This window comes from Rhamphochromis longiceps, linkage group LG12 (genome assembly GCF_057381845.1).
Source record: "Rhamphochromis longiceps isolate RC_006_pf linkage group LG12, R_longiceps_female_GT1.1, whole genome shotgun sequence".
NCBI classification, from domain to species: domain Eukaryota; kingdom Metazoa; phylum Chordata; class Actinopteri; order Cichliformes; family Cichlidae; genus Rhamphochromis; species Rhamphochromis longiceps.
The window spans coordinates 30,117,702-30,134,212 of NC_140568.1; the positions used below are offsets into that span (position 1 = coordinate 30,117,702).

At 40.3% G+C, this 16,511-nt stretch overlaps 2 protein-coding genes across 3 annotated transcripts; both read left to right on the forward strand.

Moving 5' to 3' along the window:
• Positions 1 to 1,104: 1,104 nt before the first annotated feature.
• tmed7 (transmembrane p24 trafficking protein 7) lies at positions 1,105 to 6,263 on the forward strand. Of its 2 annotated transcripts, none has more exons than XM_085425754.1 (4): positions 1,105 to 1,244; positions 1,528 to 1,723; positions 3,106 to 3,351; positions 4,319 to 6,263. In XM_085425754.1, exons 2-4 carry the CDS (start codon positions 1,565 to 1,567, stop codon positions 4,553 to 4,555), a joined length of 642 nt encoding a protein of 213 aa, XP_085281880.1. In that variant the 5' UTR covers positions 1,105 to 1,244; positions 1,528 to 1,564; the 3' UTR covers positions 4,556 to 6,263. The 2 variants fall into 2 exon arrangements, with proteins under 2 accessions (XP_085281880.1, XP_085281879.1); XM_085425753.1 differs by having other exon boundaries at positions 1,157 to 1,252.
• A 2,165-nt stretch (positions 6,264 to 8,428) lies between these two features.
• fem1c (fem-1 homolog c) lies at positions 8,429 to 16,249 on the forward strand. The gene is made up of 6 exons (XM_085425755.1): positions 8,429 to 9,813; positions 12,708 to 12,877; positions 12,963 to 13,151; positions 13,444 to 13,955; positions 14,260 to 14,436; positions 14,604 to 16,249. Exons 1-6 carry the CDS (start codon positions 9,270 to 9,272, stop codon positions 14,866 to 14,868), a joined length of 1,857 nt encoding a protein of 618 aa, XP_085281881.1. The 5' UTR covers positions 8,429 to 9,269; the 3' UTR covers positions 14,869 to 16,249.
• The last annotated feature ends 262 nt before the right edge of the window (positions 16,250 to 16,511 follow it).

Below are 16,511 nucleotides of genomic sequence, written 5' to 3' on the forward strand. Positions count from 1 at the left end.
AGTATTAAATGAGTACATGAATATTAGATGTGAGAGAAAGACATTGTGGTGTTTTCAGTGTGCGTTTTGTTGGCATAAAGATTGAGAGATAAATATAAATGCTTATAGGGATGGGATGTAAATGTATAATGAAGGCATGGAGAGTTTTTATTTGCAAGGCAAGAGGATCGATGTAAGTCTGGCTCCTTGCCATCTATAACATCTCTAAGTGGAAAAGTGCAAGGGTTTGAAGACAGCTGTCCTGAACATTTAAAAGGTAAGCCTGCTATGAATAGAATGATATAGTTTTGTTTTTGTTTTTCATTCTTACAATTCACAACAGAAATGCTAATATGTACTCAAGAGCAATATTTCTTTTTCATGATTTTAGGGGTTACTTTGCAATGTTCAACTCCAGCAAAAATGTTTTAAAAACAATTTTTTCTATATATTTGTTTTAAACACACAGGGAAAATAGATCATTATCTGGCACGATAACCTTTAAAATCAAGTCTACTACATATTGTGAATGAAAACTATCCACTAATATTTAAGTCAGTCATTCATTTTACACCATACAGAAAGGACCCAAAGTAGAGCTCAAAGTAGTTTGGAAAAGTGGTCTAAACCCATAATGCAACTGAGAAAATGAGCCAAAATGTTTTTCTAGTAATAAATGAAATCAAAATTTTCCTTTCAACAACCAAATATACTTCTTCACACATTCATCCACATACAGGTAAATTTTAAAGATTATTTCACCCCCTTACTCCTTATATATTGTGTCATTATATAAAAATAAATGAATATAAAACTTAAGGCACAGTGTAATAACAAAAAAGACAAATCAAACAAACAAAAAAACATGTTTTGTTGCCAGAGTGTGACGCTGTCATAGGGGTTAAATATCCCAAATTGTTACGAAACATTTAATGTGTCTAATGAAATTTGGTTATAAGTAACATAAATGTAACCACCATGCTATACCGATAGGGCTTAAGCAGCATTTCTACTCCATTCAAACTGCCTTCACTTTCATTTTAACCGGCGGCCACGTTGGAGCCCTGGATTCAGGTACTAAAAGGGAAGCTACGCTTTGCTCACACTTACGTGGTTGTGGCCCACGTGATGTTACAATGGCTCCTCCTTTTATGTTTTTCCACCAGTGAGAGCAAGCAAAGGCGGGCTTTTACGGATGACGGCCAATGAGATGTGTCGTTAGTAATACGCGTCTTAGCATTAGTTGCATCCGGGTGAGGACTGGGGTGAGTAGGTAATTCTAAGTAAAACATAATCTAAAATCGTAAATATTTGGATTTATTTTAACGCCTGTTACTACTTATATCCTAATAAAACAACAACACAGCAACCATTGAAACATATTACAAATCCCGAGCTTCTTTCTTTCTCTAAAATATAAAGACCAGCTAGCTCGCTAGTTAGCTTTAAGCTAGCAGCTAGCCGCTTATATCAGTGTCCGGGTTTTCCTTGTCGGTATTTTCGCCACCTTCGGTGACGGTTTTAGTTTTAAATCTGTTGTTTTTACAGTTTTTTTCTTAGAAGCTGTCGGCTCTCAGTCTTCAGGATGCACGGATCGCTTCGGGTGTTGCTTCAGGTGCTCTGGGCCCAGCTGCTTTGTGGGTGGGTGCTCGGCTCCGAGCTAACTTTTGAGCTGCCAGACAACGCTAAACAGTGTTTCTACGAAGACATCATCATGGGCACCAAATGCACCCTGGAGTTCCAGGTGCGTGTCTGTTCTTTCGATCCCTCCCATCCATGCGAATCATCCTTGTCGTTTTCCCCCCCAAATTAAATCGAGTATAGATTGTCCCCTTGAAATCTGTATCAGGCGTCAAAGATGAAAACCCAGGGACATGAACAGCTTCATGTGCATGTCTGATAAACATTAGAAATGTAAACCAACTCAGTTACTGTACTTCTACCTGAAAGATCTTCAGGTAAATATTTAAATTTAATAAGAGGTGTCCAGGTAGCCGCAGGCCTAGTTATAAGTAATAAATACTATTAAATGATCTTGTTCATTATCTGTGACATGTGCCTTAAACATTTCACTAGAACTACACACACACACACACACACACACACACACACATGCAGGGTGTATAACAAACACAAGAAGTGGCTGATATTGAAAGATTCTACCAATGGCTGGTTAAAGCTTGACAGGGTAGACGGCACAGAAACACTACTCATGGTAGCAAAAGATCCTTAGAGGTCGAGGTCTATCATACAGGCTGTGCAAAGATACCCCAGAGATAATCCAGCACATAACAGCAGAGTGCAAGATGCTAGCAGGCAGGGCATACATTGAACACCATAACCAAGTGTGTGGCATCGTATACAGGAACATCTTTGACGAGTATGGTCTGGAAATCCGGAGGTCAAAATGGGATACACCCCAAAGGTGATTGAGAGTAACCCAAGCTAACATCCATTTAGACCTCCAGATGCAGACAAACAAACTGGTGATGGTTAACCAATCAAATATAATGTCCACATGGTGGACCATCAGAGGAAGAAGGCCACGGTGATGGATGTAGCTATACCAAGTGAATCAAGAAGAAGGAATACAAGAAGCTTGAGCAATACCAAGGGCTGACGAGCCCACAGGTCGAGTGGGGAATTATTGTACAAGTATGCATTAGGATCATAGTGTTGTGTTATTTTTAAAGTGCAATAATCACATACTGGTGCCTCAAGTGTATTTGCCAAAAAAGAGAAAAAGTGCAATAAATGAAGATTAATCTGGGTGATTGTTTTTATTTTTAATTGTGTGCATAATTAGCCTGTAATAACAATCTGATGATATATAACTTTTCACTGTCCACTTTCTGCTGTAACAAAACAAATTTCCCACGTGTGGGACTAATAAAGGTTGTCTTATCTTATGTTGGGGCAGTTGTTTTAAACTCTGTTTCTACACTGTGTTCAGATTAATTTGCACTGACACTGAAAACATGTGTAGGACTCAGACATGAAATTGATAAAGAATCTGACCTGTAAGCAAAAACGCTATCCATATATATTTTTAAAAACACTTTGTCAGTATCCATCCTACCCCTCCTTGGCTTTGTTACTCATTCCTTCTGTGCTTTCGATTCCCAGGTGGTGACCGGTGGTCATTACGATGTGGACTGCCGCTTGGAGGACCCAGATGGCACAACACTCTATAAGGAGATGAAGAAGCAATATGACAGCTTTACCTTCACAGCAGCCAAGAACGGCACCTACAAATTCTGCTTCAGCAATGAGTTCTCCACCTTCACCCATAAGACAGTTTACTTTGACTTCCAGGTTGGCGATGACCCTCCACTTTTCCCCAACGAGAACAGAGTCACTGCTCTTACTCAGGTAAACTGTGAGGATGCACACATAAACCTGTTAACTGCCTGTTTCTCTCACTGATGTTTCCTTCATTGTATTTGTTAGGGCGAAATAACCTAAACGGTTACCCTGTCTTCATCCTGGTTGCACAAATGAACCAACACAGTTTCTTTAAATTAAAAGCAAATAAATCCTGGTGATAAATAACCCCCAAAAAGCAGAGCAGCCACCTTGCAGAGTTTGTTTATTTTATTCAGATAGAAAGGGTCACCAGACAAGCTTTATCTGTAAATGAAATCTCAGTACTGTGGCTACTCTCACAAGATAATATCAACTAAAAGAAGGCTGAAATTTGGTGATGTAGCAAGACGGTGATCCTAACCAGTGATCTACCAAAGAACGATTTTAAACAAACAAAAAAAAGACATTTGGAGAGACCCAGACAAACCCAGAAAATGACCGTTTGAACTTTGTGCAATTACTTCAGGGAAGCTGATTACATCCTAAAAATATGGCTGAGCTGGAGTCATTCTTTTTAGAATAATGGGGGGAAAATTCCTGCTAAATGTTGCAGATGTTAGTCCCCTCCTTCTGGAAATGTCTGACCTTATCACCTTTTTGTGTTTCATTAGATTAAGTAAATGATGGTTGTCATTTATCAGGCACAAAACTAAAGGCAGAAAAAGACAGCAAGATGTGGGATGTTCAAATACTGAAATATATGTCTGTTCAGACAGACTAGAAAAAGCACAAAATATAATCTGCCTACTGTAATATTAGCTAAGGAAATATAATTAAAAAGCACTGCCAAAACCACTGTTGCCAAAAGAATACCAATGATATAAATACAAGAACCACCCCTCCCTTAAGTGACAGACTCATATTTGTCAGCCCTGCAGATTTAATGTTCCTGGTGGATGAATTTAGTAAATATTTTCAGCCATCTTCCAAAAATCTAAAATCAGTTTTGTTTTCCAATCTTCACCATTTACAGATGGAGTCAGCCTGCGTGTCCATCCATGAGGCTCTGAAGTCGGTGATCGACTATCAGACACACTTTCGCCTCCGTGAGGCCCAGGGACGCAGTCGCGCCGAGGACCTCAATACCCGCGTCGCTTTCTGGTCCATCGGAGAAGCCATTATCCTTCTGGTGGTCAGCATCAGCCAGGTGGTCTTGCTGCGAAGCTTCTTCTCTGACAAGAAGACCACGACAACGCGTGTGGGCTCATAACAGCCTCTGAGATCTGACTCATCACTTCCTTTGTCTGTTCTTGAGCTTGTGTGCATGGAGTGCATAGGAACAGCCGCGCTGATCTGTAATTGAATCATATAAAGCGGCCAGGTCCTACAATCTGATGCGGCCTCTTAAATCAGTACAGCTGTTCTTACAACTTTATGCAAATTAGTCTTGAGGAGAAAAAATAGTTGTGGGTTAAAAGTGTTTTTGAGGATTAATAAAAAAACAGGAGGAAGACTTGATTGTGTTGCTTGTAACTATCTGTATTTGAAGCAGTTCAAGCACCGGCCATATAGCTAAAGAAAAACTTTAAGTCATTTGAATATTTGAAATGATTTCTAAATGTGTTCTTATTTTAAATGTGTCCTTTTCTAACCCCTGTCTTCATGATCTGTTCCAATTTTCATCCCAAACTGCTCTGAAATAAGCACCCAAGTGGATACTGGGACTAAATGTAGTCATATTATAAGGATACTGCAGATATTTGTCTTTATCTGCACTAGCTCTCAAAAGCCACACTCTCAGTGCGAAGGTTGGATTTGTTTATGAAAAATCTGTTGCATTTTTTTCCTGTGTTACTAAAACTCACTTTATTAAGTGAGAAATGGTAGATGTTGTGTTTTTTGTTTTGATCGGCTTTGCCATTTTAGATAGTAGTTAGAAAGGAGTTTGCTGTGCTCTGCAGAGAGTAAGCAGTCCTTTAATCCAATATTAGTTTGACACCCTTTGTTCATAAGGTGGTTGTTGGGTTGAAGGATTGAATTAAAGTGCAGAAGGTATACCACGAGTGACTGCAAACCTAATTCCTTAAAGAAAATCTCTATAAATTAAAAGTACGTTTTTGCTTTGTTTCCATTTGCTCTCTTTTACATTGGGGGAAATATTGATCGGTTTAAGTGTGCAACATAAATTCTAACATATGGGATGTAGGTTTTTTTTGTTGTTGTTGTTTTTTATTATTACATCTGTGTGACTCTGTGGCAGACAAAAAAGAAATGACTCATTCTTGTATTTAAAACCGCATCGTTTTGTCTGTTAAGTGGCAATCCCAGCTGTTAGAGGTGCACCAGTTCCTTAAGTCACTGTCTTTCTTTGAGCCGACGCTGTCCATTTGGTTTTGTACAACAATATTGTAACATTTGTGTGGTTGGAAGAATTGTTGCTTGAATAGAAGATAATTCAAGTGAATACGAGTTATAATTTGATGTTTCAAAACTCTCATCTCACCCTTTTTTGACATTTATTTAGCAGTGCAGAAAGAAATCTTAAACATGCATGTTTATTTTTAGGGGTTTCACTACAAATTTCGGTGAGCAGTTTTTTTGTACTAGTGTAGGTCACATGCAATGGTTTATGGGCTTAGTTCACCTGGGTGGTTTTGACTTTCAGGCAGGAATCACGTGGATCTTTATTTGTGGTTTACAAACATCTTACTGTAAATGTATCTCTTTCACATAGACATTGGCTAAAGCACAAGTATAAAGAAGCTGTTTTAACCTACATAATTTTACTATACACAGCTATATGAAAAGAGATGAGAACAGATCGAAAGCTAAAAGATTGTGGTTATATGTTAAACCTTTTCAGTCAGGGATGGGAAAAGGAAAAAAAAATTCAGTGTACAAATATTATCCCACTGAAAGAAGCCAAAAAAGCTTGTTTCATTTTATTGTCCAGGTTTATAGAAGTGTCCTACTTGGGATAGAAGTGATTAAAAACAACAAAAACTTCAAGAACAATCAATTTGATCTGTTATTCTCTCTCCAGAGGTCGCCATGTTTTATGTGGTGCAATTTTGGCATTTCCATTTGCACAGGTTTAGCTCCGAGGCATTGTGGGAAGTTGTTAAGTTATTGTGGGATGGATGAATAAACTTTTTGTTTAAATGTTAAATTCTGCACTTATTTAGTCACCATTAATTAATAAACTGTACATTGAGGTGTTGGGTTTCTAGATAACACAATCTGCTCATGCTTCTTTTATCCTGAGGGGGGTGATATTGTCAAGGCCATCACAATTTTCTAAAGCATGTTCATGGTTTCCTTTAGGTCAGGGGTGTCAAGACTCCGTTTATTTCCTTTGTCACATGCAGTCTTATTCTTTATTTAATTATTTTTCTCATTTTAAAAAACAAATTTACACACAGCTCGATCTTTAGGAAGTGTGTAGAATGTTGTGTAGAAAAACTCATAAACCTGCATTTTATTCACAGTAGAATGTGGAAAAGCTCTAGATGAGGCCCCGTGGTAGACTCAGGACACGCTGGAGAGATGATGTCTCTTGGCTGGTCTGAGAGCGCCCCGGTGTTCACTCGGATGAGCTGGAGTAAGTGGCTGGGGAGGGGAGGTCTTGGCATCTCTGCCGAAACTGCTGTCCGCATGGCCCAGACCTGGCTAAGCAATAGAAGATGGATGGATGGATCCTGCACATAGCATATTTCAGTAAGACGAGACTAAATCATATAATTCCGCTATTACAACAGCGTGGCATCATAGTAGAAAAGTCCAGGTGCTGAACTGCCAAGCATGCAATCCAGACCTTTTTCCAACTGAAAACATTTTGCAGCTAAATGAATAAATATGAAAAAGCAGACCCACCCAGAACTGTTGAGCATCTAGAATCAGACATGAATGGGACTTTTACAGATGTCATCTCCCAGAAGTCCAACACCTGGTCTCATAAGTTCACAGATATTTACAGATTGTCAAAGAAGAGTGGATGCTGTGCAGGGGTAAACACAGCTTGAACACTTGATATGTTTTCTGGGTTCTGTTATTATAAACTATAACTATATCCCAAGTTATAGTATTATTTGGTGCATTTGTACTGTTGGCAAACTGATGTGCATAATCAAAGTGAGAAAAGTTGAAATAAAAAGGTGGTAGATGTTATTTATATAACTAGAAGATCAATAGGGACTCGTTCTCTGTTTATATACAGTAAAATGTATGCATACATCTACATATGATTACAAGACCTTGGTATGTGTACAAAAATAACTATATGCTACTACACTCATCAGGCACCTATCCCCATTAAGTTTATGGTGAAAAATTGTTATACAAGATTTTATTCTATTAAATATATATCCATATAGGAAAACGTGACTTAACTTTACTTTCAGTATGATTGTATATTTATATGCCTTGTGGTTTATCTATACATGTCAGTTACATTCACCTAAGACAAATGCTTGAAAAAAGGTGATAACTCCCCCCTCTCCAACCTCTCTTTCACCTGTTTTCTACTGTCTACTGTTTTCTACAGATCACAATGTCATCTGCAAACATCAGTGTCAACAAAGAATCCTGTCTGGCCTCATCAACCTGTCTCACTGTCCTGACCAAGCATATTACAGTTATTAACAAAAAACAATAATTTGCAAACTAAATAAATAAAGCATACAATATATGATTAATGTATTACAGGGTATTGATGCAGATGTTAGTGGGACTGGAATCTCCAAATGACTGTGAGTCCCGCGTTTTTATTGCAATAGTTGATCTAACCCTAACAAATAAGTTAAAGGAAAAATAAAAGATCAGACTGAATGAATAACTTCATACATAAATAAATAAGTATAGTCATTAATATAAATTTTTTTTTAATCATTTTTCATGCTGTCTCTTTAATTTCAAACTGCCTCTGGAAGCTGCTGAGGATGTGCATTACCGTGTGTCTTCCTCAGCTATCAGTGCAGTATTTGAGTCTTTCCTGTGCCTCTGTTTCTCTTTCTATGGTAGTAAGAAAATTCATTGGTGCTTGAAAAACACTCTCTTTTAACTCTTTGTTGTTGTCTGCGTAACAGGGCTTCCAGCTCTCTGATTGGCTGTCCACCTGTCAATCATGTGCTCCACTGGAGAAAAAAAAAAAGACTGCGTCGGGTTTGTGATTTGACACAAACCGAGTCGTGATCATCCGGTTGAGCCGTGGGTGGTTAGTTAGCCTCCCCTGTTTACCTTCTTTTCCTTTGGCGGACCTGCCAGCTTGTTGAGCGGCTGTGTGGACGACTGGTAACCTGCCGTTTTTGTGGTAACGCCTGTTGGTTTTTGGAAGGGGACGAGGTGTGTCTGTGAGAGAGAAACGCGGCACGGTTAGTGGGGGATATCCCCTCGCTTGTTTGACTGAACGTCGTTTTTCCTGGCTAAGCTAGCATAAGCAGCAGCAGCGTAAACGGGTGGGGGTGGATTTCTACGCTTCGGCCCTTGGAAAGCAAATATAAATAACCCACTGAGGAGTAACGTTATGCTGGGGAACAATGACCAGCGAAGGGGACAGATCTAAGGAAGAAGGGCTTCTCGAGTGGAGCGGACATGTCAGTGGATGAGCAGCGGTGAAGAGTGGTTCGGCTAAGCGGAGCTAGTCGGTTAGCTAAACGGATCGAGGAAGTTGACTAGCCACTTTTGCTAACTGGGCTAAAAACGTCTGAGTTAGTAATATAGATTAAGATTTAAGTGGTGTCAACTTTTTAAAGCTGGAGATTTAGAAAGTCACGAACTATTTGCGGATTTTAATCCCCAACAACAAGAAAAGGTAGCGCATTGGTTTAACAGTTAGCTAGAAAGTCGAAGCTTGTTATAAACAAAGGCTGCCAAGCTTCACCTGTCCACAGCGACCATACACATCCACGGGTCGTCGACCCCATTGTTTGACAGACAGCGCTGCCATTTTTTTAACTACCATTAAACCGTGAATTTAAGTCTCGGGGATGGATTTAAAGACCGCGGTGTTTAACGCAGCCAGAGATGGTAAGCTCCGGCTGCTTCAGAAGCTGCTGGAGAACAAAGATGGGCACGAGGTGACCAAGTTAATGGGCGAGAAGACAAACGGGGCCACCCCGCTCCTGATGGCTGCCCGGTACGGCCACTTGGACCTGGTGGAGTATCTGCTGGAGTGCTGCAGTGCTCCTGTCGAGGTCGGTGGATCGGTGAACTTTGACGGGGAGACTATCGAGGGGGCGCCCCCTCTCTGGGCTGCCTCGGCAGCGGGACATCTGAAGGTAGTCCAGTCCCTGCTGGGTCACGGAGCTTCTGTCAACAGCACAACGCTGACCAACTCAACGCCCCTGAGGGCGGCCTGCTTTGACGGCCACCTGGATATTGTGAAATACCTGGTGGAGCACAATGCTGACCTGGAAGTAGCCAACAGACACGGCCATACTTGTCTCATGATTTCATGCTACAAGGGGCACAAGGAGATAGCGCAGTACCTGCTGGAGAAAGGGGCAGATGTCAACAGGAAAAGCATCAAAGGTGAGTCTGTAAAAAGCTTTCCACAGTAAAATGTTGACTACATGGATGATAAGCCCTATTTTCTTTTTCCTTTTTTTTTATTTTTTTGAGCCGATAGCAGATAGTTTGAGAAAATCGAGCAACAAATGGGCAAAATGCACGTGACACGCATGCATCCAAATATAGGGTTTGTTATCGGATGACAAAATTAACTAATTTGCAATTGCTTTTTTTCCTGTATGAAATGACTCAACAGCAAATCATGAACTTCTGGTTTCACAGTGGAAAGTTGCAAGCTAGCTACGTCAGCCTGGATGCGTGCGTGTGTGTCAGGGTGTGTCTGGAAGCTCATACTTTGGATGGTGTTTTCTAAATACAGGAACAATAAGAATTTGTCTTTAAGATCATTGTCTTTTATACGTGTGGTTAAAAATAAAAGCACTTAACTGCTCAGGATGTTCATTATTTTCTCTTTCTATGGAAACGGCTGCTTTGGTAGGCTTGAATTCACGGTTTTACAGTGAATTACAACCACAGACCTTTGGATACCTACCTAGATTGGCACATTAAAGTCCCTACTTTTAGCTCTTGTGTGATCAGAACTATATAGTTGAAGCTTATACTTAATTTCCTGTGACTAGCACTAAACTCAAGAGCAGGGCACAAACCACCCTCTCTACACTGCTTTTCACAAAACAGCTGTATTGACATAAGAGGGTAAATCTCTATTATTAGATATGACTGGAAACATTTCAAAAACAATAAAGCTTATGTTTAGGCAGGAAAGTGAGCAAGTTAGAGGAGAAAAACAGTCCTGACAAAATAATCACAGATGACTAGACTGCTTCAGAAGTTGTGCCCTGCTCACTTCCTTCTCAGAAAAGTCATCACTTTTCAGTTCATGAAAGACTTTCAGTAAATAACCTGTTTGGTGAGGTGTCATCTTGAATCGATTAATGCAGACAAACAAATCTTAAATCATTTCTTGAAGTTTTTCCAATCAGTGTTATTTATCCAAACCACATTAAAACACTGATTATATAATCAAAAGTCAGTTTAAACCATTTTTTAGTATAAACATGGCTTTCTTGTTGTTTACCCAGTTTTGCTTGTACATATTTAACTGAGGGGGGAAACTGTAGCGCTGCTGCTGCTGCTGCAGTTTTCTGTCCAGAATTGTTATGTTTGCAGAAACCAAAGAATATAACTGCTGGTTGATCCCAAACTAACCCTGTTTGGTCTCATCTGACTGAGTGTGGAGTAGCCTCAGAGAGCAGAAAGAAAAACAAACGCACTGTTAACCAGAAGAAAAAAAAGGGGGGGTGAGCTTGAAGTGTTTATAATTCCCAGTCATGGCATGTGTTGAATTTCCTCAAAGGGATTTACTTATCTTTATGGGACTCAAAGTTCAGTAAGCACGTGTGTGTGTCTGTAGATCCCTTCCTCTTTGGGGAAAACTGAACCTGATTTTTCAGGACTGAGTGACCTACTTTTAACATGCCAGACTTGAGTAAATGTAGCAGTGGTGGAAATGGTCCTGCTTCTGCTCCATGAGTGATCTTGAATGTTATTTTTTGTACTTTCAAATTGTGGGTTTGTTTTATTGTTTTTTTGTTGTTGTTTTTTTCCTTGGCTACAATACCACTGTGTGACTCTTGCACGGTTTCACTGACAATGTGACATACCCTCCAACGAAGGCAAACAAGTCAAGACTGAAAACACTGCTGGTGGAACTTCATTTTTCACTGTAATTGTTTGTAATAGGTTCTCCCTTTTTCTTTTTAACAATAGCTTAGCTCACCTTACAAAGTGCAATTTCTCCCTTTTATCTGAGGAATGTGGCATTGGAAGTTTGTGGTCATCCCTAAATATTCTTACAATTCATGATGGAAGTTATCTGCCCTTGACTCACCTTTACGTCCTGCAGTCCAAAGAACCAGTGGAGTTTCTCAGACTTTTCTGTTGTACAAATGTCTGGCCCTGTGTTTTCCTTAATGGTGAACCACATAGGTCCATACGGTGGTCTGATATGCTAATTTAAGCGCGCTTCAGGCATTTTCACTCTGTAAGTTTGCAGTCGTAAGAAACTGTTATCAGAACAGCTTCTCTGAAATTCAGCACCACAATAACACCAAGGTACTCGAAGCTTGGTGACTAATTGTCTTCTTCTTATTGACTCTTAATAGTTGTATTTAGTCTCAGTAGTGAATGGAGTTAAACAGAAGTGTGATTGGGAGTACTTCCTTGTTTTGAGTTTGGTAAATTCCTGGGAAACCCCCAAGGTGGAGAGATGTCTTATTTTTGTTGCTAAACTGGATTAAACTAGATCTCTGGTATCCCTGGAATGGAACATTATCAATTAAAAGGAAACTAAATTAAATGGATTAAACTTTTAAAGAATGCATTTTGTGCTCTTCCTAGTTAGACATTCATATTTGTCTTTGTCTTTTGAACTGCTTATTTGTTTTTTTGTTAGTTTTTTTATTGTGTTGCATGGTTTTTTTTGGTTTGTTTGTTGTTGTTGTTGTTTTTCTTTGTCCGTGTTGTGCTGAAAAATACTTCATGTGATGTGTGTCTGTTTGCTCAAATCCTTTGTAGAAGTTGATTCTCTTTTTCTGTTCTAAAACTGATGAAACCGCTAAAAAAAGTGAATATGACTCATCTTATGGAATAAATAAATGTAAAGTGGTAGCATCCATAAGAACTTTAGCATCAGTCATTGAGCCTTTTAAATGTTTTTTTTTTTTAATTACCAGCTTATGATAACATGGAGAGAGAAATTCCTTAAGTCTATATCAAGGTAATAGGATGGATGTAGTCATGGATTTGCAAACTGAATTCCTGCTAGTCTTCTGTGAGCTAATCTAGGTCTTATGTTTAACTCACTGCACAACATGCGTCTTCTTTGTTCACAGGCAACACGGCGCTTCACGACTGTGCGGAGTCAGGCAGCCTGGAGATCATGCGGATGTTACTGCAGTATGGCGCAACCATGGAGCAGGATGGCTACGGCATGACACCCTTACTTTCTGCCAGTGTTACAGGCCATACTAATATTGTAGACTACCTGACTACGCATCAGCAGGTCAGGCTTCCTGTCACCTACAGTTAAAGTTTGTTTGTGTAGAGTTGTGTGAGGATCACATAAATCACATATTTTGTCTCTGCAGACGAGGCACACAGAGCGCATTGATGCCCTGGAGCTCTTGGGAGCTACGTTTGTAGACAAAAAAAGAGATCTGCTTGGAGCTTTAAAATACTGGAAAAGAGCCATGGATCTGAGGTACATGGACAGTAACAACATCATCCAGAAGCCGGAACCCAAGCAGCTGATCATGGCATACGATTATGCTAGAGAGGTGAGTGCATTTACCCAGCACCACCTTAAAGTGGGCTTGCAATGTGTTTAAAGCTCTTGAAATAGGTTTTCTTTTCACATGATGTCACATTTTGATATCAAGATGGAAAAAGTAAATGTTTTCATTTTTCTGGGGAAAACCTTTAATGTTACACTCTGGTCTTTAGTATTGGAGATGTAGCCTAAAACTTTGTTAATTAGCTATATAGATTAAATCCAAGACCCATATATCGATATGCGTCTTGGTGCTGAAGTCACAAGTCACTCTGCTACTTTTTAAATCTGCTTTCTAGGTAACAAACGCAGAAGAGCTGGATGGACTTATTTCTGACCCAGATGAGATGCGCATGCAGGCTCTGCTCATCCGAGAGCGAATCCTCGGTCCACAACACCCAGACACTTCCTACTACATCCGTTACCGTGGTGCCGTCTATGCTGACTCTGGAAACTTCGAACGCTGCATAAATCTGTGGAAGTACGCGCTGGACATGCAACAAAGCAACCTGGACCCCCTCAGTCCCATGACTTCCTCCAGCCTGCTGTCATTCGCTGAGCTCTTCTCCTTCATGCTGCAGGACAGGGCCAAGGGGCTCTTGGGGACATCGGTGTCGTTTGAGGACTTGATGGGGATACTGTCCAAGAGTGTGATGGAGATTGAACGAGCCATTAAACAAAGTGGACCAATGCCTCCTGACCCTGCTCAGCTCAGCAAGGCCCTCTCAATTATTCTCCACCTCATTTGTCTTTTAGAGAAGGTGCCATGTACTGCAGAGCAGGACCATTTCAAGAAGGAGACCATCTATAGGTGTGTTCCTATTGAAAATCTCCTCAGTGTTGTTTATAAAGGTCACATATGTCTCTGTACACAATATGGCAGTTGGAAGGGTCTAAAAGTTTCCTGTGACAGTGATTTTTGTTAATGTTCCTTTCAGTCACATATACAACCGTTTTTTTAGCAAACCGGCAGGATGTTAATTGACCTTTGCCACAGGCTTTTTGCAATTCTGTCAGTAATGTTGATTTAAAAAAAAAAAAACATTAGTTTAATCAAACTTATTGTTCATATTCATAATTCTTTGCCTTTCATTCTGACACTGTTGCATCTCTAGATTCCTGAAGCTCCACCCATGTGGTAAGAATGGCTTCAGCCCACTGCACTTGGCAGTCGACCGCAACACTACCTGCGTGGGCCGTTATCCCGTCTGCAAGTTCCCTTCCCTCACGGTCGCTTCAATCCTACTTGAGTGTGGGGCAGATGTCAACAGTCGAGATGACGATGACAACAGGTCTGTTTTTAAATATCGCGCTTCTGTTTCACCCACACTCTCCAGCTTTTAGTTTTCACCTAGATTTGTTCTGGGGGAAAATGGCAGAAAGTGGATAAGAAGACATGTGTGCTTGTATGTTGTACAGGATAATCCTCTTACAGATCTATTATCTTTGTATCCACCAGCCCCCTCCACATAGCGGCATCCAACGGTCACCCTGACATCATGAACCTGCTCATTTCCTGCGGGACTCACTTCGACAGCACCAACGCCTTCCAGCAAACGGCCTGCGACCTCCTGGATGAGAAGGAGCTGGCCAGGAATGTCATCCAGCCCATTAACCACACCACTCTGCAGTGCCTAGCCGCCAGGGCTATCATCAAGCACGGCCTCGACTACCGGGGAAACATCCCAGAGAAACTGGAGGCCTTCGTCTTGCTCCACAGATAATGATTGTGAAGGAGTGGAGAAGAATGGATGGGTGCACGGGGAAAAGTGTGAAAAGGAGCAACATAATCTCAACGCCTCACCCACAGGGTGCTTGAAAAACAGAGACAATTATGTGGGTTAGGTTTGCAAATTCAAACTACATGGAGAGTATGGACTTGTTGGAAGAATTAAGTGCACACAAAAAGTCCTCAACTAACCAGGATGGACTTAAAATGATTTGGATTAACTGGCCCAATTTTTTTGGGGATGCATCAGGAGTGGATTGCAACATTGACACAAACAGCTGCATCTCTGGATGAACTGAGCAAAGGGGTTTATGTATTTTTGCTTGAGGTTTTTTTTTTTTTTTTTTTTTTTTTGCATATTCATCGACTTCTATTTATTAAATGAAACTTGAGAGATTTTTCTCCATGCTGGCTGCAACCCAGTCTCAACATTGCCTGCTCACGTCTTCTCAGTCTCAAGGCATTTCTACATATACTGGGAGTTCAGGTTGTTATTATTATTTTTAAAAAATATTTTTGGTTTGCCAACAGTCATGGACCCTTCCTCAGTCATTAGAATTTTTTTTTTGTTTTTTGTTTGTTTTAGTTCTTTTGTACTTTTACAAATACACCTAGTTTTTGGTCATGCAAATCTGGACATCTGCCAAGTGCTGTGGATTCGAGACTCATTTGTCGTTCCCACTTAAGTGTACAACAAAGCTTTACAAGAAGGGTTTAATGCGTGCAAACACCATAAGTGCTTTATTCTTTCTATGCACAGGCTAGGCTGTTGGAAAGAGAGACTGTTGTATTCTGTGCCGGCACTTGTCTGTGCAATATCTCTCATGAGTTTTTGTGTTTACCTCATTGCTGCCGTTTTCTTCAGTATCCACCTACTTCACTCAAAAAGGAGGGGGAGAGGGGTGCAAAAAAACATTGTACTGATTGTTGTAAGACGAGTGAATGAATTTGAGCAACTGTTTTTTGTTTTTTTTTGCGTGAGTGCGTGTGTGAAAGAAATGCGAGTGCCCCCCCACGGTGCGTTCCTTGTAAGCAGAGTGGGTTTTTTGCTTTTGTTTTTTGTTTGACTTTACACAAATTGTTGACAATGGGAATTTTGGTGAAGTGGCGCTCATGGAGATTCCACAATGCACGTGACTGCCAGTAGAAACCACAGCGGCCAAACTAACAGTTCACAACCGCTGGCGAGTGCAGGCTCGTACACAGAAGTGACCTCTTTAACATTCATACATGGCCGACCTTTAAATACTGTCGTTCTTTAATAATTTTTATCCCCCCCCAAAAAAACGTTTGGGTAAACATTGTCCCACTGTTCGCGTGCAGCAACATATCAACCAACCAATCACTGCAGAAGACCTTTCATGACAACACCTACACTCCAAACTAGAGCAGAGCAAGGGTAGATCTGTTTGTCTTATACAGCTGTCATCCAGCTGTGTGAGGAGTTGAAGACACGAGTGGGAGGATGCCTCTACATACAGAATAGGAAAGCTTTGTGAATTATCTCATTTGCACATTAGCTTTAGATGTGTGGGTTGGAAATTTTAAAAAAGGGCTTTTCATAATTCTTAGGATTTCATATTACAGTTTAAAAAGAAAAAAAGCAGACATAGCAAATGTATTGAGGACACCCAGGGC